Source organism: Phocoena phocoena, chromosome 8 (assembly GCF_963924675.1).
Source record: "Phocoena phocoena chromosome 8, mPhoPho1.1, whole genome shotgun sequence".
NCBI classification, from domain to species: domain Eukaryota; kingdom Metazoa; phylum Chordata; class Mammalia; order Artiodactyla; family Phocoenidae; genus Phocoena; species Phocoena phocoena.
In genome coordinates, this window is record NC_089226.1 from 101,344,179 (window position 1) to 101,372,053 (window position 27,875).

General features: G+C 53.6%; 1 protein-coding gene across 2 annotated transcripts; it reads right to left on the reverse strand.

Moving 5' to 3' along the window:
* Positions 1-6,178: 6,178 nt before the first annotated feature.
* SLC22A8 (solute carrier family 22 member 8) lies at positions 6,179-27,030 on the reverse strand. Of its 2 annotated transcripts, none has more exons than XM_065881545.1 (11): positions 26,915-27,030; positions 25,857-26,216; positions 12,988-13,091; positions 12,310-12,464; positions 11,665-11,833; positions 9,404-9,527; positions 9,077-9,192; positions 7,883-8,097; positions 7,073-7,181; positions 6,733-6,936; positions 6,179-6,654 (listed from the first exon to the last, which is right to left on the reverse strand). In XM_065881545.1, the coding sequence occupies exons 2-11, from the start codon at positions 26,190-26,192 to the stop codon at positions 6,555-6,557; spliced, it is 1,632 nt and encodes a 543-aa protein (XP_065737617.1). In that variant the 5' UTR covers positions 26,193-26,216; positions 26,915-27,030; the 3' UTR covers positions 6,179-6,554. The 2 variants fall into 2 exon arrangements, with proteins under 2 accessions (XP_065737617.1, XP_065737619.1); XM_065881547.1 differs by having other exon boundaries at positions 25,857-25,944; positions 26,915-27,028.
* Positions 27,031-27,875: the final 845 nt, after the last annotated feature.

Sequence of the window (27,875 nt, forward strand, 5' to 3'; positions counted from 1 at the left end):
TTTGGAGGGTTAAAAGAACAAATACAGGTAAAGATCTTAAGGTGGTCCCTGCCCTGTGGCTCAGTGATCATGAGCTGTTCTTATTGTTTGTTTCTGGTAAAAAGGTGACACTATCACACTGATTTTTAGAGAGAAAATGTGCCTAGGCACATCTTACCCTCAGAACTGTGATTCCCGATTGGGGGAGATTTTTCCCCTGGGGACATCTGTAGACATTTTTGGTTGTCACCACTGGGGGTGGTGGTACCACTGGCATCTAGTGGGTAGAGTTCCAGGGATGCTACCCAACATCCTACAGTGCACAGGACAGGTCTCCATAACCAATAATTTTCTGGAGCTAAAATGTCAATAGTGCTAAGAAACCCTACCCTAGAAGATGTCCTCAAACTTCTTTTGTATAGTGATCAATCCCATACCTGCTTGGCAAAGGGCAGTGCAGTCAGACGGATGACTCCTACCGACATATTTCTAAGAATCCCCACATGCTTATGTGAATGGGCAAATGTTTGCAAGGTGAACATGAGAACTCCTCTGCCTCCCCAGAATAACAGCAGACTTGCAGGCTCCAAAGTGCTGCAAGTCTTCCCCTAGCTGCGCCTACCCAGCCAGTTTTGCCACTGGAGTGGCCGAATCAAGACCCTGGTCTCCCTGTGTCCAGGCCAACACCCTTTCCCACCATGTTCTAACTCGATCGCTGGGCTTGGGTTACCATATTAGACTCTTTTTTGCCCTTCGTGGTGTGTTTTCATTTGGGGTCTCTGGCTGTCCCTCTCTGTAATCTGCCACCCATTGACTGCTCCTCTAGCCCACTTCAGAGATGTTGGCATATGTCTGAACACAATGGATTATTAGGGTTCCATAGTTTTACAGGAGGTATGCCAGGCCCTGTACAAATTAGCTGATGCCAAGGGCCGTGAAGGGAAGGGGCATTTCTCAATTCTTCTGGGCACAAATCTCCAAGTCTTATTGAGGGGAAGCAGTTTGACTTCTGACTTCTCTTGTAAGGAGTCAAGATGCTCTGTTAGCTTTGCACACTTTACACAAACTACACTTTTGTGTATGAAGTTGGGGGAGTATATATTGTCTATCGAAGTCCTGGGTACATAAAGTCTTACGCTAGTTCAAACCTATTCTGTCTAACTTCAAAGCCAACCAAGTTCTTAACTGGTACTCTGGAGGTGTGGACTGCCCAGCTAAAGAGCTCTTGGTGACCATGTGACCTCATATGTACAGAAGAGAATAGGGGAGGCCCAGAGAGGTATGAGACTCGGCCCAGCTTCCCTCCTCCCACCTTGTGTTGGTTCTGGGCTGGGACCCCATGGGTGTCCAGATACCTGACAACATTTTCCAGGCCAAGGTACATAAGAACCTTGTGGCCTGGGGATGTGAGGACAGCTGGACAAACAGCTTGGGGGTTCTGGGGCCAGTCTCCTGCCAGGACTTGGTGCCCTCATGGGGGAGTGGGTGGAGTGCCAAGTGCAGTGGGGGAGATTGTGGGCCCCTACAAGCACCCTTCTTCTCTGATCCTGTGTCCAGTCCTGCCTGGGAGAAGAGCTCCCTCCCTAGTGTCTGACCAGCTCCAAGCCAGCCTAAGTCTGGAAAAGGCTCAACTGGAAACTCTAGGGACCGAACTGTGGTTGGCTCCTGGAATTATCTGGTTAGTGAGGGGATTCCCCACCAGCCTCTCAGCTCATGGAGAGTTTCTGGATGGAATTGCTCCCTTGGCAAATGATTTGTAGAGCAGGGAACTATCCTTTAGGGAACATTCTGGGTCATTAAACACCCAGAGTTGGACTCCCCTGTGCTCACTGGAATGTGGACTTAAGTTCTGGGCATGCTCACCGAGAAGGGGTCAAATCTGAGGACTTCCGACTGGCCAAGAGCCACAGAACCACGTGCCATTAGTGATGAACCCCATCACACAGGTGAAAACTTCTATTGTGCAGATGAGGAGACCAAGGCCCAGAGTAGGCAAGGGATTTGTCTAGGATCACACAGCAAGCATATCTAGAATGCAGGCCTCTTGATTCCATTGCTTTTTCTACTATGTTAGCAGCCATCACATATCCCAGATTTTCTGAGACATCCAGATTTTGTATAATTTTATTCCATTAAATAAGTGGGATTTAAGGTGTGTGACTACCTGTGATGTTGATTATTTTGTGAGACTTTTCAAATAAAATAGTTTACAGATAAAGAAACACTCTTGCTCAGATCACAGGCCCTAAGCGTGAGTTGCAATGATTGACCCGGAGAGAAGTCTGGCCGACGCCAAGCACCTGCCAGGTCTACAACATTCGGAGCAAGGAGCCAGACTCTGAGCTTTATGCCTTGTGGCTTGGCTACTCCGGCCAATGAGTAGTATATAAGTTAGAAATTAATCCAAAGACTGCCATTTAAAGGCTGGATGTGAGTCTAGTAACCAATGAAGTGGCTCAGTTTGAGGACGCCCCCCAAGTGAGGTGCTCCACATTGGGTGGCAATTCACTGAGCCAGTTCAGGGACAGAGAGAAGCAGATAGGGAAAGTGGGAGGAGCTGGAGTTGTGGAGGAACGAGTAGACATGGAGAGAGGGTGGAATCCAGATGGGGAGTTGGGAATGGCCAGAGGAATGGCATATATGGGGGGGGGGGCGGTCAGTACAACCTGACACCAGCATCCCAGGTCACCAGGAGTCCTGAACATGTGACTAGGAGCTGCTTTCCTGGGCATCTTCCCTTACCTTCCTGTGTGTCTTTGCAGTAAACCCCTGGATACAGCACAGGAAGAGCTAGGACATCTCGGGAGCCACCCTGAATTCTGGACAACTGAAAGATGGGGGTGGGTGAGAGTGCCAGTGTTCTTCACTGAACCCAATTCTTCTCCCTGCAGGTTGAGACCCACTCAAGCCAAGGGGAGACATTGGTGGTCCCATTGTCAGCTGACCCTAAGTCAAATGTTGTGGAGGTGGGATGGAGAGAAGTCAGGTGCCGGGCAGGGATGAGGGGCAGGCATAAGAGGAGCTGTTGCAGTCTAGGAACTGAAAGAAGTGAAATGAGGCTAGATTTCAGGGTGCAAGGTAGAGGGTGTTAAAAACTGAAGCCATTGGGGCAGGTTGGAGCCTGATCACGATGGGCCCCGTAACAGAGTTTAGACTTCATCCCGATGGGACATTACCAAAAAATTGAAGCGTGGGGGCAATATGATTTAGTTCATGTTTATTAAGTACTCTCTCACAAATATCTAAATACAAACTTGAGAGTAATTAGCTCCGTGGCTGATAATTGAAGCCCCGCTGTGTGTCTGAGTTGTCCAGTATGGTAGCCACTAGCTACTACTGGGCGTCTGAACTGAGCTAATCCTAAAGGAGATACACTGTTAGGGTAAAATACATATGGATTTTGAAGACTCAGTATGAATTAAAGGCTATAAAATATCTCATTGATAACTTTTCTATTGATTACATGTTGGGATGGTAATATATGGATATATTGGGTTAAATAAAAAGATTACTATAGTATTAAAATTAATTTCATCTTTTTTTTTTTTTTTTTGCAGTACGTGGGCCTCTCACTGTTGCGGCCTCTCCCGTTGCGGAGCACAGGCTCCAGACACACAGGCTCAGCAGCCATGGCTCACGGGCCCAGCCGCTCCACGGCATGTGGGATCCTCCCGGACCAGGGCACGAACCCTTGTCCCCTGCATCGGCAGGCGGACTCCCAACCACTGCACCACCAGGGAAGCCCTAATTTCATCTTTTTAATAGTTACTAGGAATTTTAAAATTACACAAGTGGCTTGCATTATATTTTCACTGGACAGTGCTGGTAAAGAATCCTAGAGGAAGAGGTCCTAGGAAGAGTTTTGAGAGATGATCATTAAGAGCTGATAAAGGAATTGCTTTTGGAATTGTTTGGTTATAAGGAACAGAAACACTTGAGTTTATCTTTGAGAAAAAGGAGTTTATTCAGAGAAGTCAAAATAGTTGATAGAACCCAGGGGCAGAAAGTGCATCCAGGGCTGAGAGAGAATTGGGACATGGAATCCATTAAGAATCAACGCAGGGACTTCCCTGGTGGCACAGTGGTTAAGAATCTGCCTGCCAATGCAGGGGACATGGGTTCGAGCCCTGGTAGGGGAAGATCTCACATGCTGCAGAGCAACTAAGCCCGTGCGCCACAACTACTGAGCCTGAATGCTGCAACTACTGAAGCCCGCATGCCTAGAGCCCATGCTCCGCAACAAGAGCCCGCGTGGGCTACCGCAATGGGAAGCCCGCGTATTGCAATGAAGAGTATTCCCTGCTCGCCACAACTAGAGAAAGCCCACACGCAGCAACAAAGACCCAAAGCAGCCAAAAATAAATTTAAAAAAAAGAATAAATGCAAATGGTCTCACCATTTGCTTATCTGTTTATCTGAGCCCATGTCTTTTTTTTTTCCCCCTCTGTGCACCTGCTTCATTCTTTCTCTGCAACTGATTTTCTCTGCTCTACTTTTACCTGGGCCAGCCCACCTTCCTGCTAACTTGCCTTCTCAGGACAAGAAACAAGAGATGGACTAGAACCTCCATGACCCAAATTCCAGCCCGGAGGGAACATGTGATTAACGAGATTTGGATCTGAAGTGCCCTCTGGTCCAGTCAGTCATGACCAGAGGTGCAGGGTCATGTTAACTGTTCAGTTAGCAGGTTCTGGGGAACGTAGACCCTTGAGGAAGGTGTGGGTGCAGGACAAAGTGATCATCATAGCATTTTACAGGAAACCCCAAAGGATACTGAGAAGGAGAAGCCAGAGTGTGGGAGGGAGCTGTAAGCACGTGGCAGCTCAGAAACCAATGGCACAGGGGCTCATGAGTGTTGTTGGTGAAAACAATTTCAGAGAAGGGTGGGAGCCAGAGCGCAGTTTGGATGAGGTTAGAGAGTGGAGGCAGGGGAGGCAGACAGGAGCTTTGTGAAGTTTGGCTGTGAAGTGGAGAAAGAGACAGTGTGGCCCTGGAAGGAGACGTGGCCTCCAAGGAAGGTTGGTTGGTTGGTTTGTGTTAAGATAGGAGAGACTTGGGTTTATTTAACTGGTGATGGGAAGGAGCCAGGAGAGAGGGAAGGGGCAGAGACCCAAGGAGAAGGCAGATGGCTGCTGGTGGGAGAGGCTGGATGCAGAGCCCCAGTGGGAGGACTGGACTTTCTGCTGTGATTGGGGGAAACTTAGGAAACATGGTGGCAGACGTCGACAATGTTCAGTTACGGTTGCAGTTTTCTCAGTTAAATAGGAGACAAAGCTGCCTGGTGGGCACAGGGTTGGGACATGGATCAGAGACTCAGGGTGAGCAAGGAGAAGGAGGTCGGGATTGGAGGAGCCCTAGCTTCCGTCTGCAGCCACTCTGGGCTTATCTAGTCAAGTGCTCACACGCATGACGGGACATATAGATACACATGTGGTATTTCCAAGGACAGGACTTGCTATAGACTGCATTGTAACCCCCAATGTGATGGTACTAGGAGGTGGGGCCTTTGGGAGGTAATTAGAGTTAGATGAGGTCATGAGGGTGGGGCCCTCATGATGGGATTAGTGCCCTTAAAAGAAGAGAGGGCTTCCCTGGTGGCGCAGTGGTTGAGAGTCCACCTGCCGATGCAGGGGACATGGGTTCGTGCCCCAGTCTGCGAAGATCCCACATGCCGCGGAGCGGCTGGGCCCGTGAGCCATGGCCGCTGAGCCTGCGCGTCTGGAGCCTGTGCTCTGCAACGGGAGAGGCCACAACAGTGAGAGGCCAGTTTACCACAAAAAAAAAAAAAAAAAAAAGAGAGAAACCAGAAAGCTCGATTCATCTCTCTCCCACCACGTGAGACACAGTGAGAAGGTATCTGACCATCTGCAAGCCAGGAAGGGGGCCCCCGCCAGGAACTGAGTCTGCCAGCACCTTGATCTTGGACTTCTCAGCCTCCCGAACTGTGAGGAAGAAACTGTTTAAGTGATTCTATCTGTGGCATTTGTTATAGCAGTCCAAGTCAACTAATGCAGGCTTGGCGTATACACACGTCAGTGTGCTCGCCCTGGACACACGCGTTCACATAAGCCCACCTTGCGTGTACCTGTGTGCCCACACCTGTATGTACATGCCAGTGTGGACGGGCAGATGCACATGCTCACACGTCCATACCAGGCCCTGCCCCCTTTCCCACCCCTGTTCCTGAGCAGCATGGCTTGAGTTCTTCACTGCTGTTTATTGAAACGTCCCATTGCCGAAAGGGGTGGGAGCAAGAAGGGGAAGGGAGTGGGAACAATGGGGGAAGTGGTCAGTGGGGAAGGGCTGGACAGGAGAATGGCAGGGCCTGGGCTGCAGGGAGGGTGAGGGCAAGGTGGGGTGTGCAAAGGCCTGTGGCCAAACTTTTGCACTGGCCAGGGCTGGGTTGGGGAGCCCCGGTGGTGGTGGAGATACCTCCACCAAGCTCTCAGAAGACTGTGTCCTACGAGCATCGTTGCACCCAGGGCCCTCCCCAAGGTGCCTGCGGAGCCCAGAGACAGGCAAGGACCTGGCTGGGAGTAGTCTCTGGAGGGCAGGGAAAGGAGGGTCTGTTGCCTTCAGTTGGGGCCCAGGTCCAGTTCACAAGGCTGCAGAGGGATCCTCTGGGATGCGTTTTCCGCTTCTGGCTCCTGCTTTGGCTCCTTTGCCTGCAGGGACCTAGGGAAAGAGAGCTCAGGAAAAGCCCTGGGCTTCCCCAAGGAGGAGCACTGGTGGGGCCAGAAACAGGGCACTGACCAGTTTTCTAAGTCTTCAACAGTCTCTGGCAAGGGCCGATTGAGTGTCTCAGGCAGGAAGAGGGCTGCACTGCCTCCCAGGAGGGCGATGGTCCCAAAGATGACATTGGGGAGGAAGGGCTTCAGCTCCCCGGTGATTTTCACCAGTGGGGCCGTCATGCTTCCCACGCGGGTCCACAGGTTATTTATGCCCATACCTGTTTGCCTGGGAGAGTTCAGAGCAGAGATTGGCAGCCTCTGTGAGGGTTCTCAAAGAACAGCTCTGGGACCCCTGGACAGGGGCCACAATCCCACCTGCCCCTGTATCCTTTGGCTGGGCCGCTTCCAGGCCCAGCACCTACCTGATGACTGTGGGGTATAGCTCGCTCGTGTAGAGGAAGAGGCAGCTGAAGGAGCTGGACAAGCATCCCTTCCCAAACACAGCCAGTGCTGTCCTCAGGGTCAACAAGTCTGCACAGGAAAGAAAAGGCAGTAGACCTTGGGGGCTCAGGAGCCCCTGAGTGTTCTCACTCCTCAGCGACCTTGTCTCCCTTTTTGCTTTGGCTGCCAGACAGCTCACATCCAAACTTAAAGCTGAGTCGTAGCCCCTCTGCTATTCCCAGTGCTTCGCAGGTTTGTGTCCTGCTGCATTTGGGTTTTTCCATGGCTCTGATTCCCTATTCTCATCATTTGTTGTATCTGTTTTTGTCCAAAAATATCTCCAGTTCCTTTGGAAGGATATAGGTGTATCAACACACAAACATCTATATAAAGTAAAAGTGGCTTTTCCAAGGTCATGGTGGAGTAGGTTGTGGGGTGTTCCTTGAGCACTGGGCTCTGATCCAGGCTTGTCTTCTACAGCGATGTCACCCAGGCAACACCCAAATCCCAAGCAATTCCTCTCACTGTGTAGGCACCACCATACTTTGCCCTGAGTCAGATCTGAAAAGGATCTTTGATGTCATCTAGCCCACCTGTGTTATTTTCTAGACGAGAAACCTGAGCCCCAGAGAGTACAGGGAGCTGCTCAAGGTAACACAGTGAATTAGAGGCAGACTCAGCAGATCTGGAGTCCCTGGAACCCCGCTTCCCAGCCTGTGAGGCCCACAGACACATTGGTCTCACGGGTCAGCCTCTTTCGGAGGGTTCTGGGGGTCGACCCAGCTTCTCACCCGAAGGCACAAAGATGAGAGACAGGATGCATCCTCCGGCCAGGAGCAGAACGACGGCCTCCGTGGTGTGCCGGCCCAGATAGCTTATGGAGACCATAGTGATGAACTTGGCTGGGACATCGACCCCCCCAAAGATGAGCTGGAGAACATAGAGGTTGACGCCAAATTCCTCCACACCCATAGCCAAACTATAGTAGGCAAAACCGGTGGAAAACCTGAGGGTCAGAGAGTGAGTGATTAAGACCCACGGCCAGGCGGGGGCCTCTCCCCATACTGCTCATTGGGTCACCAGGATGATGAATAGTTTCATTTCTTGTCCCAACTGCAGCAGATTGATAGGGGCTGCTTCAGTGGTGTTTTGAGGCCTCTGAGATTGTGTCTGGGCTCAGTGAGAGAGTCCTGGGATTGACTGGTTATGTCTGACATGGACATGGTCTAGGGTATGGTGACAAAGTGTCATATAACTGACTCCAGAGAATATCGATCCTGGAGGGACTCTTGGAGACCAAAGGAGGCAGCAAACAATCTCTCTTTGTTGAGTAATGGTTTAACATTCAGATGGGGGAGGTGAAAGTGCCCAGGGCTGCACACATGGGTCAGATGCCTCCCCTCCCCCTCTCAGAATTGTGGGATCCCTTTTGAAGAGTTCCTGGATATACTGAATCCTTTTCACATGGGGGTGGCCAGGATGAGAAGGGTGTCAGAACCAGGTCACGGAAAGGGCTTTGAAGGAGATGTGGGATGTCGGGCAAAAGAGAAGACTTAGAAGAATCACAATTTCTGTCGTTAAATCTTGAAGCCCTGAGAGCCAGGCTTGTTCTGTGGGGTCCCAGAGGGCAGAGCGGAACCAGTGGGGGGCAGGGACAGAGAGGCACAGCTCACATGGTAGGGATGTGAGCTGGCGAAGGTGTAGGGATGTGAGCTGGTGAAGGTGTTTGGAGCATTTGCCCTGTGGGTGAGGTGGGTGTGACCCCAGGAGGAAGCAGACCCTTATGGCTGGACCTGGGTGTGGGGCAGGGATGCCAGAGATTTCTGGGGTTGGGGCTGGACTGGGGCAGCCCTGAGGAGGGGATCCCTTGACTCTTCTTGCAGGTATTTTAGGCCTTGCCCTTAGGTGAGCCTGCCAGAGGCCTTGTTCATGGCCCCTGCTTGGCAGGGGCGCTAGGGTGTGGGCAGGGAGGGGTGGCGGGTTACCAGGCCAGGGAAAGACAGGAGGTCACACGGCGCAGGGTGGGTGTCCGGAACAGGTCAGCTATGCTGTGCTTGGCCTTGGCCAAGGTGATCTCCTTCTGCAGGTTGAGTTTGATCTCCTTGGGGCAGAGGAAGGGGAGGGGTCCATTAGCGACCAGCTGGTGGGCAGAGGGAGAAGAGAGGGAGGTGCAGGCCTGGTGCCTTTGTAAGAGCTTGCTTAGGGCATCAGATGTAGGCTTGTGAGCAGGGGAAACAGAGGCAAGAGGAGGGGACAGTCCAAGAGCAGAGCCCATGTTCGTGCCCCAGACCACAATCCCTCTGGGTCTCTACCTCCAGGCTGAGTGCTTCTCCTTCCTCCTTCTTGCCATTGAAGGCCGCCACCTGCCGGAATGTCTTCAGGGCCTTGGAGGACCTTCCAGACAGGATCATCCAGCGTACGGACTCTGGCAGCCACCTGGGGGCCAGAACCGAGTCACAGTGGCTCCCAACCCCCCACCTCCAACACCAGAAGTTCTTCTGAGAGGCTGGAAAACAATCAAGAGCCAGGGCCGCAGGCTAGGAGGACCAGAAACCCGAGCTGCCTTATTGCAGGTTTCATGGAATTTAAACTTGGTCAAGCTCTGCACCTGGGTTGCCTGCAGCCAGCACAAATTCCAGAGATCTCTTCTTCCCTTTCCAGAAGAGCAGTTCCCCTGCCCCCCGACCCCGGGCAGCTTGTTATCCTTGGGTGTTGTTCTTAGCTAGGAGCCTCGGGCCCTAGGCCAAGGCAGGTGGGGCCTGGGGAAGGGTTGGCATGCTCGAGGCTGGACAGCTGGAGGGTCCTAAACGTCCACGTCCCCAGCTGTCCTTGGGCCCAATTCCAGGTCCTGGGTGAAGCGGGGGCAGGGCTGCAGTCCCAGGGCAGCTTAGGAAGGGGTTTAGGGTTGTGGTCTAGGGAATGGGTCCGGGGACCCTTTGATTCTCCCTGCAAAAGGCCAACTCTGCTGGGTCAGGGGACGGTTTGCAAGCGCAACATGGGGCCTTGGGGTTGGCAAGTGTGTGGCCAACCTCACTCTCCCCCACCCTTGGGCTGTGCTTTTGGGATTGGTTCACCCCTGAGCAAACCCTGAGGGTCACAAATTGAAGGGAAATGGAGGAGGCAGAGGCGTGGGGAGAAAGAAGGGAAGCTTGGAAAAGTCTGGTCTCAGATGGGGTCCATTCCGGCTGTGGACCCCGCAGGCACCCAGGACCTGGCTCCAGTGAGACCCTCAGGGGAGTGGACACGGGTCACCTGGCCTCAGACCTTTGGTCCTGCTGGTAGTGGCAGCTTCCTGGGCCCATTGCTACCTGCCCTTCTGGCCTTGTGGTCTTATTTCTGCCCTGACAGTCTTCTCAGCCTGCGCCTACCAAGATGATGGGTGACTTCCTCCCAAATCCCATAGCCAGGGCCTGGATTCCATCCTCCTCTCCCTGAGAATAATGACAACAGTGGCTTCCAATCAGTGAGACTTCCTGTGGACCAGGCACATGTAACTCTGGGAGACAGGCATCGGTATCTCCATTTTGCCTAGAAAAATCTTGAGGCCCAGAGTGGGTGAGGCTTGTCCCAAGTCATACAGTGAAGGGACCTGCTGACCATCTGCCCTTATTTTGCCTCCCAACTCTCGGCTCCCATCCTAGGCTGTGGACACGCCGAACTCCACTCTGGGCTCTCGGACCATCTCTCTCACTGCAAGATTGCCCGTCCCCTTGGGAGCTTATTCTCATTTTCAAATGGAGGCCCATTCCAGTCCTGCATCTTTTTGTGTAACCTTGGAGGATTGCTTCACCTCTCTCATCCTCGGTTTCCTCATCTGTAAAATGGGAATACTAATGTCCCCTTCACACAGAGATGCTGTGAGTGTTGGTATGATGTGGGTTGGTGCCCAGAACAGGGCCTTGCACATAGTAAGTGCTGGATAAAGGATCCTCCAGGACTTCATTTCTGCTCCTGGGCTTGTTCATTACTTCCTGTTCTTTGGGCCCAGCTATCAACTACCACCTACAGATTGGTTTCCTGTCTTCCACATGTCCTCACTCGGGGTCTCTGCCCCAGACCCCTTGATTCTCCCAGGTTCTCAGGTTGTGGCTTTCCTTTTCTTTATACCTCAAATCCAGAAGTCCCCACACAATGAAGATTTCTCCTTCAAAATGCCCCTCAGACTCATCCCCCAGGCTCCTCTTGCCCACGCGGTCACTCCCCTTTGTCTCTCATCCCCACCCACTTGGGTTTGTCCTTCTGTGTGATTATGTCACGAACGGAAGTTCGGTCAGGCCTCTCAGCACCCCGGGCACCTTCAGAGGCGTTCTCTGTCCCTCCACGTGAAACCGAGGCCTCTCTGGCTTTCTGTGCTCTTCACAGCCGGACCCTAACCCCCTCACCACCACCCCCAGCCGAGCGTTCCCTCCCCGCATGCCTCGGTGTGTGGTTCCTCCTCCCTGGAATGCCCTTCCTGACTCTGGGATGGGGTGTCTCGGGACAGACAGAGTCAGCCAGCCTGGTCAGGCATGAGCTCCTCCTGTTTGATCCCGGTGGCTCTAAGGAGGGGGCTGAAGAAAAGAGGGTCACATACCAGGACAACAGGAAGAAGGCGAAGAAGGGAATGGACACGGTTAACTGCAGCCAGCGCCACTGGGGGATGGCGTAGGCCAGGCCAGGCAGAATGAACTGGCCACTGGTGTAGAAGTAACCGAGTGAAATCGACTTGATGGCCCGCATCCGGGTGGACACCCACTCGACACCTGCAGGAGGAACCCAAGGACCAGATTAAGACCCTACTGGGCGGTGGGCACCTCCTGAGAAGGGGCACCAGCTCCTGCCCCTCCTTTGGCTACTTGATCTGACCCTGATCCTAAGGTTTCATCGCCCCCATTTTAGAGATGCGGTGACTGAGGCTCAAGAAGGTAGGACTCAAACGTAGGTTTGACTGACTCCCAAGCATGCAGTCTTGACTGCCTCTCCAGTGGCGGGTGACGTCCCTTGTTTGACCTACTTGTGCGTATGGGCTGAACGAGGTCATGTACCTGGCAGATGCCAGGCCCGGGGGAGCTGCTGCTGCTATGCTTGTTGTTACGTTCAGGGGGGGCCTCTGGGGTCCTGAGAGGGGCAGCGCCTTGCCTGACCAAGGTCGCCCGGTGCCTGTGGCTGAGCCACACTCTTGGCTTCAGGCTGGTGCTCCCCAAACTCCCGGTCCCCGTCCCCTCCCCCTGTGGCTCACTCAAGATCGTGGTGCTCAGGGTGATGCCTGAGATGCCGCAGCCACACAGGAAGCGGAAGACTGTGTAGATGGGGAGGGTGGGGCTGAAGGCTGCGCCTGAGCCGCTGGCAGCCAGCAGCAGGTAGCTGCAGGTCAGGATGGGCTTGCGGCCAAACCTGCAGCTCGAACAAGAAGAGGGTCGTTAGCTGCTGTGAGCCGGCCAAGGGCAGTGACTCCGCAGGGCAAAGGGCTGGACCCTCCACCTCCCAAAGGGCCAGGCAGGGCGTGTAACTCCCTCCCCAGACAGAGCCTTGCTGGTAATTGCTTTTTTTTGTTGACATGTTAGACGTCTGAGTTAATGAGTGATCTCCTCCACCCCCAGCTTAGCTACCTGAGCAGGGGTCAAAGGACCTGTCCTCTCCAAGCCGTTCTTCCACCCACCTCCACGGCCATGCAGCCACTACTGTGTCTGAAAGCCCTGAGGCCGGTTCCCCAGGTCTGGGGAGGCTGGCAGACTGAAGCTGTAGGGGTTTTGGGGCAGGGAGAGGCTGTGGCCCCGAAAGGGGCCGGCCACACAGCACGGACCATCTCTCCGCACTACCCCAGCTCTTGGCCTCTTTGGGGGTGCATGGGTGTAATGGAGAGGGGCGGGGCGTCTCCATGGGTTGTGCCTCCCCTGGCGAGGCCCCCGCGTCTCACCTGTCAGACAGGTCTCCCAGCACGAGCCCCCCAATCAGTATGCCCGCCATGAAGATAGACTGGGCCATCTCCTTCAGTTTGTTGGAGTCGCACACCAGGTCCCACTGCGCAGGAGAGAGGGAGAGCCACCCGGTCACCCGGCCACCCGGCTCAGTCCAGCCCAGCCTCTCAGCCGCGCTCAGCCTGCGCCCCCACGTGTGTGCTCCCTCCCCCAGCTCCCGCGCTTGTCTTCCCTGAGCCTGGCCCCTGCTCCCGGTGCCGCTTCCCCCTTCAGGCTGGCCCTGTGGTTCTGCAATGACAACATCCCTTCGGCACATGTGGCCTGCCATATGGCTTGTGAAGTTTGCTCAGCTGTCACAGCCAGGTCTGTCTTCAAGCTCCTCCAGGCTCACCTGCGTCCTGTGGTTACCTGTGTGTCTGCTCCCCAACTTCACTTGTGCGAGGCTGGTCCCTCTGCTTGCCCCCTCTCTCCTCCAGGGGCCACTCCCGCTGCCACCTCCCTCCATCTCACACCTTCAGTCTGTCTCCTGACTGCTCTGCATCGTCATTTGCTTGTGTTCCAGTCTCTCCATTTAAAGCCTCTTTCCCTTCCACATTTGCTTCATTTCTCTCTTCCCTTCAAAGCCAAGGAGCCATCCTGGCTGTCACCCCGTCCTCGTGTCCCACTCATTTCCTGAGTCTGCCTCCACCCCTCCACTGAAACTCTGCTCCCCAAACCCATTGGAACCTTCTATTTCCTGACCTGACTTCCCTTCAGCAGCCCGTGACCCCGCTGACCTCTGCCTCCTCCCGTCTTCCTCCTTGCCCTCCCTCTGCGGCCTTCTTTCTCTCTATCCCTTAAAAGTTCCCCAGGCCTCTTCGTGGATCTTTCTCTTTTTATTCACTTTCCCCAGGAAATGACACCTGCTCCTATGGCTTCAATGACTATTTTATGGTGAAGACTCCAAATCCCTCTCTTTAGCCCAACCTTTCTTCTGGCCTTGAGACCCATCGATTCAGCAGCCTACTTGAAATCTCCACCTGGAGGGTGTCTTTTGGGCATCTCAGAGTCAGCGAGACTTGCCACCCTCTCCCTGTAAGGTCTGAAGCACAGTGACTGGCAGCCCTTTTTGGACTCCTTCCTCTCCCATGTTACAATCGCTTCATCCTCTAGTTTCTCACTTTGTAAATACTTCTTTTTTCTCTGGCCACCGCTAGCGGCATGTGGGATCTTACTTCCCTAACCAGGGATCGAACCCATGGCCCCTGCAGTGGAAGCGTGGAGTCTTAACCACTGGACCACCAGGCAAGTCCTTTAATATTTCTCGAATCTGGACTCTTCTATCTCCACTACTGCTATCTTAGTGCAGGCCTCATCCTCTTATGCTTGGATTAAGAATAACAGCCAATATACAGTAGAAATAAAAGCAATGGGACCTAATGAAACTTACAGGCTTTTGCACAGCAAAGGAAACCATAAACAAAATGAAAAGACAACCTATGGACTGGGAGAAAATATTTGCAAATGATGAGACCGATGAGGGCTTAATTTCCAAAATTTACAAACAGCTCATGCAACTCAAAAGCAAAAAACAAACAACCCAATCGAAAAATGGGTAGAGACCTAAAGAGACATTTCTCCAAAGAAGAAATACGGATGGCCAACAGGCATATGAAAAGATGCTCAATGTTGCAAATTATTAGAGAGATGCAAACCAAAACTACAATGAGGTATCACCCCACATTGGTCAGAATGGCCATCATTAAAAAGTCTACAAATAACAAATGCCGGAAAGGGTGTGGAGAAATGGGAACCCTCCTACACTGTTGGTGGGAATGTGAATTCGTGCAGTCACTATAGAAAACAGTATGAAGGGTCCTCAAAAAACTAAAAATAGAGTTGCCATATGATCCAACAATCCCATTCCTGGGCATATATCTGGACAAAACTATAATTAAAAAAGATACGTGCACCCCTATGTTCATAGCGGCACTGTTCACAATAGCCAAGACATGGAAACAACCTAAATGTCCCTTGACGGATGAATGGATAAAGCAGATGTGGTACATATATACAGTGGAATACTACTCAGCCATAAAAAAGAATGAAATAATGCCATCTGCAGCAACATGGATGGACCTAGAGATTATCACACTAAGTGAAGTAAGTCAGAAAGAGAGAGACAAAATATCATATGATATCACTTATACGTGGGATCTAAAATATGACACAAACAAACTTATCTACGAAACAGAAATGGACTCACAGACATAGAGAACAGACTTGTGGTTGCCAAGCGGGAGGGGAGCAGGGGAGGGATGGATTGAGAGTTTGGGATTAGCAGATGCAAGCTAGTATATATAGCATGGATGAAAACACAAGGTCCTACTGTATAGCACAGGGAACTACATTCAATATCCTGTGATAAACCATAATGGAAAAGAATACGAAAAGAGTGTATATATGGGTAACTGAGTCACTTTGCTGTATAGCCGAAATTAACACAACATTGTAAATCTGCTATATGTCAATAAAATAAATCTAAAAAAAAGAATAACAGCCAATATCTATTGAGGGCTTCCTCTGCACCAGGCACTGTTCTAAGCAAGCACCTTCCACGCCTTAATGTTTTTAGTCATCACAGCAACCTTACGATGTAGAGCTGCCGTCATCCTCATTTTACAGTTGAGGAAATTGAGCCCAAAGAGTATTATCGGCAACAGTCTTCTGACAGGTCTCGCAACCTTCGACCTCAGTCCTTCCTATCCATTCTTTCCCTGGTAACCTGAGTGGCTTTTCTGAAGCCCCTCTCACAGTCAGCTTGCTGCCTTGCCTAAGGCACCCCCTGGCTTCCTCTTGCCCTCTGGGTAAAGAGAAAGCTCTGTTAACACAGATTTATAAAGCCCTCAGGCTCTGGCCCCTGCCCACCTGTCTGGCCTAATCTCCCGCTAATCCCCAGCACGCACCCTTTGTCCAGTTGTCCTGAATTACTTGTGTAATGAAGTGAAGAATCTCATTCACTGGAAATGCCTGATGAGAATGTTTTGGAAGCAAAACAGTGCGGGGGAAAGAACCACACATCCCAGGGAGCTCTTTCTGCTTTCCTCCCGGGAAGCGAGGGGGATTGGGCAAGGGTGAAGTCTCCAGGTCCTCCAGCTTGCTCACAGTGGCCCAGAGTGGCCAGCAAACCCAGGGCTCTTCTGGCTGGAAAGGGAGCCTGCATGGTACATGTGTGGGGATGGGGGAGGGAAAAGAGTAAAGGAGGAAGTGAGGTGGTGTGAAAGGAGTAGGCCAGCGGGTGTCTGGAGAGACATCCTGTACTGTGTAGCATACGGTGTAAAGGGCCATGTAATTCTTGACAATGACGTGTGAGTGGAAGAAATGGATGCTGCTTCCACTTCATTTGAGTAAGAGGGAATCCCTGGCCTGGACTTGCGTGCTTTCCCCCTTCCTGTTGGTTAGGAATGGTGATAACTAGAACAACTCTGGAAGCCACGTGTTGAAGATGGCGGAGCTGCTGTGTGTCTCAGTCCCCGAATGACCTCGGAAGGGGACTGGGAACACAAGAGCATGGGACCAGATATAGAGAGAACTGGAGAGTTTTTTTTTTTTTTTTTTTTTTTGCGGTACGCGGGCCTCTCACTGTTGTGGAGCACAGGCTCCGGACGCGCAGGCTCAGTGGCTGTGTCTCACGGGCCCAGCCGCTCCGCGGCATGTGGGATCCTCCCGGACCGGGTCACGAACCCGCGTCCCCTGCATCGGTAGGTGGACTCTCAATCGCTGCGCCACTAGGGAAGCCCTGGAGAGATTTTTAAAGGCATCCTGGAATTTGGGGGGGAAGGGAAGATATTCTGAGGGATTTTGGCATGCTTTCTGTGTTAAGAAAACCTGTAGCTGAAGTCTCCATTCTTCAAGGTGCTGAGAGAGTGATTTATGTTTCCTTTGACCCTGACTCCAAGCATAGGCCTGGCCACGTGGGGTCCGTGGTTGTAATCAGGTTTACACTAGTGATCCTACAAAAGCTTCAGGCTATTGTGTTCCTCTTTGCTTTTGTACTTGATATCTTCCCCTACTCTAGCAAGGTTGTCAGTCCTTCAAAAGACACGTCAAGATCACTTACTCTGAGTGCCAGAAGCATCTTTTCTGGCTGCCTGGTACAAGCAGGTAGTCAATAAATATTCGTGAAATGGACAAGTGGCTGAGAAGCACGTCCAGACTCCCAGTGTAATTCCTCATTTCTCCTTCCACACTCAGCATCCCGTTCTTACCTCGAAGAGGACACAGATTACATAGCACGCTACCTGCCTATTTGCTTGTCTATCTCTCCTGCATTCCGTAACCGCACCGAGGGCGGAGACACCTCATTTGACTCTTTAACCCTAGCAGCTAGCAGAGTAGTTGGTGCACAGTGAATGTTAAATGTTTGTCCAATGAATCATTAATGGAGTTGCTATACACATTTTACTGATGACGCCCAGAGAGGAAGAGGTAACCAGCTGACTGGAGGGAACCGGTCACTCAGCTTCTATGTAGCCCATGGCATGGCCTGGCTGACCTCTTGTCTATCGGCTTTTGGCAGCTCCACACAGAGTTCTTGCTCCCAATATCCCCTCCAATGTTCTTGGCCTTCTTTTTCCTTTCTTGGAATGTTTACTCCTTAGGGAGCTGGATTCAGGAAGGCAAGAACAGGAAGCCCACTGCGGTGTCTTCCTGAGTGATGATATACCAGGAAGGTGGTGGGGGAGAAAGAGAGGGTTTACTCTGCTCCAGAGCAAGCTTTGCAAATGATGCCATAATAATCCTATGAAGTGGGTACTATTATTTTATTTTTTTAATTTATTTGTGGTGCGTGGGCCTCTCACCGTTGTGGCCTCTCCCGTTGCGGAGCACAGGCTCCGGACACGCAGGCTCAGCGGCCGTGGCTCACGGGCCCAGCCGCTCCGCGGCATGTGGGATCTTCCCAGACCGGGGCACGAACCCGCGTCCCCTGCATCGGCAGGCAGACTCTCAACCACTGCGCCACCAGGGAAGCCCAGGTGCTATTATTATCTCCATTTTACAGACCAAGAACCCGAGGGTCAGAGGGTAAATAACTTGCCCAAGCACAGCTTTGGTTCATTTCAAGGCAGAGACTCAAACTCAGGTCTTCTGGACGCCGAACTAGCGCTCTGAGTCCTGAGCTGCCGGAGGGAAGGCTCAGTCCATGGGAGCTGTAGCCATGCGTCACTATAAGACACAAGCACAGGATGGGCTGGAGTCATGGTCAAGGAGGCAGCCAAGGCCAGAGCCAAGGGGGCTGATCTGATGTCAGGCCCAAAGGGTGAGGGACAGGCTCAGGAGCTGGAGCGGAGCAAAATCATAGGCCAGGAGGCCCCTCAGAGGGCAAAGAAGAAGGCGTGACGTAAACAGTCAGGGCGAGCCATGTGTGATCAAGGGTGGGGACCCTGCTCCGTGTGTGTGTGTGTGTGTGTGTGTGTGTGTGTGTGTGTGTGTGTGTAGGCTGACTCTGCCAGGGGACCCCACACATGGTCCGTACTCCCTCCAGAGCAGGGACAAGGGAAACAAACGTCCCTAGATGTGGGGCCTTTTGGCTCCAGTTTACAGCTTAGGGAGAATTGCTATGCCTCTGTCTACTCTTGGACCTCTGATGGAACCAAGGCTGGGGCGCAAAGGCCAGAGAGCCAGGTACCTGGGAAGACTCAAAAGGGCATGAGTCTCCAGCTCTGCCACTTAGTAGCTGTGAGTTCTTGGGACAGTTACTTAACCTCTCTGTGGCTCAGTCTCTTTATCTGTAGAATGGGGGTAATACTAATACCTGCTTCTCAAGATTGTAAATAAAATAAGGAATGAAGAGCACCCAGCACTATACCTGGCAAACAGTCGGCACTCTATGTGATAGCTGTTGTATTATTATTGTCACATGTCATTGTAAGGCCTGTGCTCACCGGGACGTGTGATGCGGTAGAAGGGGCGTGGATTCTGGAGTCAGGACCCCCATCCCTCTTCCTACAAAAACTTGATTTCACCATCATGGCTGAGAGAGCCACCTTCTGGATCTGACCCCAGTGTATTCCTCTGTAAAAAGGGGCAACATTCACAGTGGCCATAAAAGAAGATTCGCGGGGTCGTGAAAGAAGGAATGCGAAGCACCAGCCCAGGGCCCTGCACGCGGTAGATGTTCACCCTGACCCTGGAGAGCCCAGGGGATGGCCCCGGGCTCCTCTTGCCTGGAAATTACAGCTTCCTAGGTGAGGGCTGCCACGGCACGGGATCAGGCTGGCCCAGACACGTGGCTGAGCTGGGACCCGCTGGTCATTACGCAAGAGTCAGATTGGAGGCTAGGAAAGGGGAGATGATAGGAGGGGCGCCTAGGGCAGGGGCCAGGGTGAGCAAGTAGGGGTGATGCAGGGGCTCAGCTGGAGACAAGAGGTGGACAGATGGTCTGGGAGGTGGGCAGCCTGGGGATTTGGGGGTGAGCGTGGAGGAAGACCAGACACTCGGCAGGGGAAACTTCCAGGGTGGATACCCACTTCTGGGAAGACCACTGAGTGGGATCTCTGCTTCTCCAGCGGCTGACTTGGGGCCTCCAGGGACCTGTGTGGGGAGACAGGATTTCTGTGGCCCTGGAGACAGGACGGAAAGGCTCAAGGCCCAAAGACGACTCACAGGGGCCTCAGAGGGAGGGCCTGCTCATCCAAGGTCAGGCCCGGGCCTTCGAGGGCTGCAGGGTTGGGTTTCCGGAGCCTCCAGACTGAGCTGGGCCCCCACAGGGCTGTATTCTGTGGTGTGGAAGCTGTGGGCTCCTCTCCAGGGAATCCAGAGTCCACAGTCCTCACTCCTCACACTTTCCAGACTTAAAAGAAAGGCCTTTGTTTCCTCTTAACGTCCTGGTAAAGCTCCTTCTGAAAAATTCCTACCTTGTCTCTGCTGAACCCAGAGAAAGGAATGTGTGGTCGCCTCTGCCAGCAAAGCTTACGGGATCAGAAGGGGGAGGGAACCCCCGTGCTCCTGGCTGGACCCAGCGCAGCCCTCCCACCCTCGCCTCCTCTGCAGGGAAGGTCCTTATTATCCCATTCTACAGATGAGGGGACTGAGGTGGGGAGGGAGATGACTCACCAGGTCCCTGGCTGTCGGGGGGCGGAGCTGGGCCCTGCGTGCTGGCCTGTGCTGGGTTGGGGGGTGGAGTGAGACAAAGCCCTGCGGCCTGGGTGAGCTGGGAAGAGCTGTGAGAGCTGATTCTCCTTTTACCGGGAGTCCCCCTACTCTTCTGGGGGCACTAACCCCCTACTTCTCAGGACATCTCTATTAACCATGGCCACCACACCAGCAACAGTGGCAGCAAACATTAGCTGAACACCTTGTAGGTGCCAGGCCCTGTGCTAATGCTGGCCTTGCATTATCTCTTTTAATGGTCACACTTGTTCTCTTACCCCATTTTACAGATGAGGAAACTGAGACTTCTGGGGTTGTAACATCCCCAGTAAACGGCAGAGTCAGAATGTGAACTCTGCTGCTTGGTCCTGGCTCATGGTGCCACGCTGTCCACCTGGCAGATGGCTCCTTGCCTACTAACCAGGGTCACCTGGACTGAGTTGGTTGCCAGGTGCTGTCTTCCTCATTACCACCCTTCCCTCCAGGGCTGGCACACCCAGGTCCCTGCCTCCACGCCAGAGACACACCCCTAGGTGAGCCAGCCACTGTCTTACCTCCACCCCGTGAGGGACCGGAACCCCACCCCACCCCAAGTGATGGAGCATGGATCTGCCACGGCTTGAACCACAAACAGAGGGGGCTTGACCTTGCTGTGCTGCTAAGAGAACCTGGCTGGGTCTGGCCACTGACATTTCCCTGACTGGGTGAGGACCCTGATCAGGGGTTCTCATGGCTGAGAGTCCTCAGGGAGCCTGGGCCTGACCAGGACCCGACCTGGAGAAGGGGGCAGACCCTGAGGCCTGGTGGAAACCCTGTGTATTTGGGACGCAGATTCACATGGTCCTAACAGCTGGAATGGTGATTGGGTGCTCAGCTGGTGCTTGATGGGGTACAAGACCTGCAAGCTGGGCCTCCCTGGTGGCGCAGTGGTTAAGAATCCACCTGCTAATGCAGAGGACACGGGTTCGAGCCTTGGTCCAGGAAGATCCCACACGTCACGGAGCAACTAAGTCCGTGCGCCACAACTACTGAGCCTGCGCTCTAGAGCCCGCGAGCCACAACTACTGAGCCCATGTGCCACAAGTACTGAAGCCCACGCACCTAGAGCCTGTGCTCCGCAACAAGAGAAGCCACCGCAATGAGAAGTCCGCACACCGCAACAAAGAGTAGCCCCTGCTCGCGGCAACTAGAGAAAGCCCACGTGCAGCAACGAAGACCCAACGCAGCCAAAAAAAAAAGACCTGCAAGCGCTGCTCTTGGCCAGGCTCCCTGGAGCTCAAGGTGCACCCTGGAGGGGAAGACACTTCCCAGCAGTCAGCACTGTCTGAGTGCCTTCGGCCGGGCTCTGAGGGCATATGGCCTTCATTCAGCATTAACTGAGCGCTTCCCAGAACCTAGCCCAGGGTGCAGTGGTCGGGGGATGCAGTCCCCAGGAGCACAGGGTGGGGAAGTGGGGGCAGGTGGCTCCGGAGCCCTGCTGCCTGGGTTTGGCTCCCAGCTCCAGCATTTATACGACGTGGTGCCTTGGGCCAGTAACCTGTACCTTGGTTTCCTCATCTGCAAAAAGGACATAATATAGGTACTAACCTCAGAGAGTTGCTGTGAGGATTAAATGAGTTCATACGAGCAAACGGATTAGAGCCGTCTGGCAAGGGGTTAGCACGCGGTAAGGGGTAGCGATGGTTATTATTTCATTGCTCCCTGTAGGATTTTTGTTTCCTCGTCTAGGTTCTGTATTCTGGAGGACACGGATGGTGGCTTTACCCCTTCCCTCTGTATTCCAGGGACCAGACGTACAGCAAGTTGCCCACACACCTGGAAACTTAGTTACAGATATTGGGGCATTTCCATGCCCCCCACCCCCAACCCTGTTCCTCGCCCCTACATCCATTTGGTTCCCGAGTCCCAGAGATTCTGACCCCCAAACCTCTCTGGTATTTACTCCGACTGCCCCTGCCATCCGTCATCTTGGTCCTGGGTCCCTGTGGCAACCTGCTAACTGGTCTCGCAGCTGCTGGACCAAAATCCTCTGCAAGCTACTCTCCGCCCTGCAGCTGAGGCAGGAGATAGTAGATGGGCCCCAGGCTGAGCAGCCGGAGTTCGTCCCCTGTGGACAGATACGCCAGAGTAGCAGGAGGGAGGAGAGCTGAGCCCTGTCCAGATAAGAGATAAAAGACTGCATATGCCTCATTCTTGAAGCCAAGGAGACCTTCCCAACTCTACATGCTCAGAAAGACTCCTTGAAGGTCAACAACGGAGGGGGCGCCTCTCCAGAGTAAGTGACCTCAACCTACCCACAGGCCTCTTTGCTAGAATCCACCTTGGCTAAGAGATGCGCGCGCACACATGGGAGGACCCTGAGATAAACAAAATATGGACTCAGAACCAGGCAAAGTGAGATGATTGGCCAAAGGAAACCCGGAAGCAATGCCCCATATAAGTGATTCAAACTACCACAAGGGGGCTTTCCTGGTGGCGCAGCGGTTGAGAGTCCGCGTGTGGATGCAGGGGACACGGGTTCGTGCCCCGGTCCGGGAAGATCCCACATGCCACGGAGCGGCTGGGCCCGTGAGCCATGGCCGCTGAGCCTGCACGTCCGGAGCCTGTGCTCCGCAACGGGAGAGGCCACAACCGTGAGAGGCCCGCGTACCACACACACACAAAAAAACTACCACGAGGGTGCAACCCTCTCTCTGAGTCGGCCCATGTGTCTATCCACATGTACCCTTTTACCTCCTAATAAATACTTTACTTGTTTCACTACTTTCTGTCTTTGTGGGAATTCATTTCTACAAAGCCGAAGGGCCAGGGCCTTGTCACTGGCCACTGGTCTAGTGACTAGGATTCAGCGCTCTCACTGCTGCGGCCTGACTTCAGTCTCTGGCTGGGGATCGAAACCCTGCTTCAAGCCGCTGCTGTAGGCCGAGGCCACCCGAGATCACAGAGTGCGGATCCTTAGAAGGTGATCTGAGTACGTGCAACGGCCCCCCCGTCACCTTCGAGACAGGGTCCGTCGCCCCGGCATCCACGGCAGGCCCTCCTGCTGGCCCGCTTCCTCCCTATGTCCCTGGCCCCCGCAGCCCGCTGCCCGCCTCTCCCGCCTCCCTGGGTCTCTTGCAGTCCCTACTGCTTTGCTCTCTTTATGCTGCCGTGACTGTGCCTGTGACTCCAGGCACTCTGTTCCTTTCGCCTCGGCTACACTTGCCCGCATCAGCCCCCTCCCTGACCCTGACCCCTCCTTCACACTCAGCTCAGGCTTTGCTGACTCCAGTGAGCCCCCCTGCGTTCCCCCTCCAGGCAGATTCCATGCCCCTCCTCTGGGCTCCCAGAGCACCCTGACTTTATAAAGCTTGTATCCATTCATTACACAAATATTTATTTCACAGAGCGCCTCCTCTGTGCCAGGCACTGTTCCAGCTGCTGGGGATATAGCAAAGCAGCTGAAAGCCCCTGCCCTGGGAAGCCTGCCTACCCCACCGCGCTGCTGGTGACTTTCCTCACTACAGGTGAACACCTGGAGGACAGGCAGGGCTCATGAGTTCTTTGAGTCTGTGTCCTCTGTACTGTGAGTGTAGCTGTCAATAAATGTTGGATGCTGGATGTATTTCAGGCACTGGGCTGGGTGCTGGGGAGAAAAAGTGCATAGGACAGGGATGGAGTATCCAGGGCTATGAGAGTCAGCAGATGTGATGGTTAGGAGCGCGGCTCTGGGGCAGGTGCCTGTGTTCAGATCCCGAATCTGCCTCTTACTAGTGGCGAGAGCTTGAACAATCTCCTCATCCTCTGTGTGCTTCAGTTTCCCCATCGCAACAATGGGCTTATCATACTATCTTTTTTTTTTTTTTTTTTTTGCGGTACGCGGGCCTCTCACTTTTGCGGCCTCTCCCGTTGCGGAGCACAGGCTCCGGACGCGCAGGCTCAGTGTCCATGGCTCACGGGCCCAGCCGCTCCGCGGCATGTGGGATCCTCTGGGACTGGGGCACGAACCCGTGTACCCTGCATCGGCAGGCAGACTCCCAACCACTGCGCCACCAGGGAAGCCCTACCATACTATCTTATAATGGTGTCAGGAAGGTTAAAAGGATTAATATTTATAAAGCACTTAGGACAGTGCCTTGCACGTAGTCAGTGCTTTATACAGAAATAAATATTCACTAGACAAATGAATAGCAATCGTAGATTCTGAACATAGATAGCCCTGGATTCAAATCATCTCTCTGCCAGGTCCGAATCATATGTAATCCTGGGAAAGTCATTGAACCAGGCTGAGCCTCGGTTTCCTCATCTGAAGGTACTAACAGTACTTCCCTCACTGAGATGCCATCTCCAGGGATTCCAGGAGCCCACACTCATAGTGTGCCCAGCACAGGACTGGCACCAGGTAAAGACTTTGAAATGCATCTCTTCTAATGTGGCAAAAGCAAGATCCTGCCCTCGAGGGGCTCATGGTCCCCGAAGGGAGAGTGAAAACATTGGCCTCTGCTCACTGCTCAGATGTCACCCCCTCCAGGAAGGCTCCCTAAAATCCCGTGGTCCCCCCACTCTTTTGTACTGCCATGAATGCTTGTCCCCCCGTGCCTAGTATGGAGTTTTGCTTTAAATTCCAGCTCCGAAACTGACCAGCTGTGTGGCACTGGACCTTCACTTCCCTCCTCTCAGTCTTAGTTTTTTTTGAATGAAAAAGGAGATAAAATCACCTTCAACAGAATATCATTGTGGGAATCAAAGTGTGGGAGACAATGTCTGCCAGAGGCCAAGACGTGCCTGGCCATTTGTGGATCCTCAATGAATGCCAATTCCCGTTTCGCTCTCTTCATCTGACCATGGTCTCTAGGTCATTCGAGAGCCTGATTTAACTCTGTAACTCCTGGAGATGGTGGGTAAAATAATCAGTGAATAGGGGCTTCCCTGGTGGCGCAGTGGTTGAGAGTCCGCCTGCCGATGCAGGGGACAAGGGTTCGTGCCCCGGTCCGGGAAGATCCCACATGCCGCGGAGCGGCTGGGCCCGTGAGCCATGGCCGCTGAGCCTGTGCGTCCGGAGCCTGTGCTCCGCAACGGGAGAGGCCGCAACAGTGAGAGGCCCGCGTACCGCAAAAAAAAAAAAAAAAAAAAAAGAATCAGTGAATAAATGAGGATGTGAATGAATGGGAGATGAACACATAAGTGACGGCAGGAGAGGATGAGATGTTTTCTGGGTCTGCTCGGGCATGTTCCAACCCTCACCTCTGTCCATCCCCTCCTCCACACACTGTCCCACCTTGAGACCTTTGCACAAGATGGAATTTTCCTCCTCTTCCCCATTGCCTGGCTAAATCTTGCTGGACTCCCTTATCTCTGCCCAAGGTCACTTCTTTAAGGAAGCTTCCCCTGGCCCCTGCCCCCAGCCCAGGGGTAGGCGGTAGTCTAAGGTCACAACCTTAAGTACTTTGAAGTTGTAATTTGACATTTCTTTGTGTGGTCCTCTCGTTAATTGATGTTACCCCTGCTAGGCGGTGGACCCCGCGGGAACAGGGACAGTGCATTTTTGTATCCCCAGAGTTTGGCACTGCGCCTGGCATAGAAAGGACTGTTTGCACTCTGAAAGTGAAGAGACGGAACCTTTTGGTTGGTGTGTCTCTGCACCCAGGTCCTTCCTCTCTGCCTGCCCAGTGCCCTGTCCCTGGGTCTCATGCTCCCCTGTCCATGAATGTGGGGTTCCTGCTGTAATCGGAGGGAGAGGGCTGGCCTCTGGGCATACCTCAGTCACAATGGAGTCCCTGGTGCTGACATCGTAGGTCCAGCCATCCAGGCAGGGCTCGGTGGCCCCCTGGGTGTCATTGGGCAGGCTGGCGTTGGGTGGATATACAAAACGGAGGCACGGCTCAGGCTTCTCATTCAGGCCCATGGGGAGCACCCAGGGCCCCGCGGAGGCGTTGGGTGGCGGGCGACAGTGGTGGGCGGGGGTGGCCGCTGTGAAGATCTGCAGCAGGTTATGGTTGGCCATGCTCAGGATCGGGAGGCCGAGCAGGACTGTGTGCAGGAACTGGAAGGGCCCTTTGCTGGCCACGCGGTCAACGAGCTCGGCGAAGGTCATGGCACCGGACAAGATGAGCCAGAGCTACGGGCGGGTGGGGCACCAGGCTGGGGAGAGGGATGTGTGCACGGGGGTGAGGGCGGGCAGGTGGATGGGTGTGGAAGCACAAGGGGGAGGGTGTGCCCAGGTGTATGTGTAAGCCTGTGTATGTAGAAGTGTGTGAGGATGTGGGGCTCAGCTGTGCGTACCCACAGTTTTGCGTGTGGATGAGGATGTACCCAACCGCGCGTACAGACGTGGGGTCACAGGTGTGGTGTGTGTTCACGGCAGTGTCTGCTGGGATGTGCACATTTAGGCTGGAGTGTAAGGGCACAGCTGTGTGAGCACGGGTGTGTCGCTGTGTGCGTGTGGGGACTCGTGGGTGTATGTGTTCAGCCAGGCTGGTCACACGCACTGCAGGCATGGGGCAGTGCAGGCCAGGCCGCTGGGACCAAGGGGCCCCGTCTTGGACGTTGTCCCCACAGGATGGATGTCAGGAGTAAGTGGGAGGGGTCCCTGGTTGCCGCGAGCAGACATACAGGACTGGCAGAGCTCAGGTTGTCTGCAGGGAAGGTCTCCCCAAGCCCGGCGCCTCCTGGTTTTGGGTATCCCCTGGGGCTGGGTGCACCATAGCAGGGCAGCAGAAAGGGGCCACGCAGATCCCAGAGGGCATAAGGGACTTGGTCAGTTGCAGTGCGGAAGCAAGGCCCGGCCTTGGGGGCTTCCCAGGGGTCCCTCCTCACCTGGTACCTGGGCCTGGCTCCTCCCTCCGGCGGGGTCGGTGGTCGATGTGGCTGAAACCCTTGCTCTGTCCCAGGGTCCGGCAGCTCTGTGTTTTGGCAGCTCGGCTCCAACAAGCTGTGTTTGTGCCTTCCCCAGGGGAGCTTATATAAGGCATAAGCTGTTTCCCAGGCTAATGTTTGACTTTCTTTGCGGGATTAATGACACTGGCAGGGCCAGGGCTGTGGACCCACTAAGCCCAGCTTTCCTCAAAGGGCTGCCTCAGCAAGGGCTGGTGTGGTGGCCTGGCTGAGCCTAGTGGGGGCGGGGGGGACCGAAGCCTAGGTGGTCCGGGCAGGGGGAGTCTGGGGAGGGGGTGGGGGGCTGGCTTGAGTCCTGAGGGCCCAGGGTCCTCTCTGAGCTGACAGTCTGAAGACTTGGAGCTGAGAAGAGCCAGTGAGAGAAGTGCTACTGCCCGTGAGTGGACAATACTCTCCAGGGCACTGACTTCCCCTGCCTGGTGCCTCTTGGTAGGGCACAGGAAATAGTAGGGCACGTCCTGGCCAAAAATGTCACCTGTGTCTGTCCCTGAGGGCTCCAGGCTGTCACCCCCTGGGCCCCTGGGGCAGCCAGGGCTCCCCTGTCTGAGTCTCAGACCCAGAGGAACACCCACGCCCGCTTCCATCCCCATGCTCCGTGGATGGGCTCCTCTTCTGACAACTGCTTCCCTTTAAAGACAGCTTGCAGTCCCTATGGTTCTGTTTTTTCCTCTGAATATTATTTTAATTGTATAATCAACTGTTTCTCGCATAAAGTACAGGAAATACAAACAAGTCAAACAAAACAAAACGCCCAGTCTCACCTGACAGCCAGGCCTGTGAGTGATCTGATGTATGTGCTTCCAGCCCTCTCCTCATGAGACCGCGGTCTAAGGCCCCACTTTCTTTTTTTTTTTTTTTATAAATTTATTCATTTTATTTATTT

What these genes read in the sequence shown, in the direction of transcription:
- SLC22A8 (XM_065881545.1), bottom strand. Translation starts at nt 26,192, where the DNA reads ATGACCTTCGCCGAGCTCGTTGACCGCGTGGCCAGCAAAGGGCCCTTC. An exon ending in CTATACCCCACAGTCATCAG is followed by an intron (nt 6,937 to 7,072) that starts GTAGGTGCTGGG and finishes GAACTCTCCCAG; the next exon opens with GCAAACAGGTATGGGCATAA. An exon ending in GTTGAAGACTTAGAAAACTG is followed by an intron (nt 6,655 to 6,732) that starts GTCAGTGCCCTG and finishes CTCTTTCCCTAG; the next exon opens with GTCCCTGCAGGCAAAGGAGC.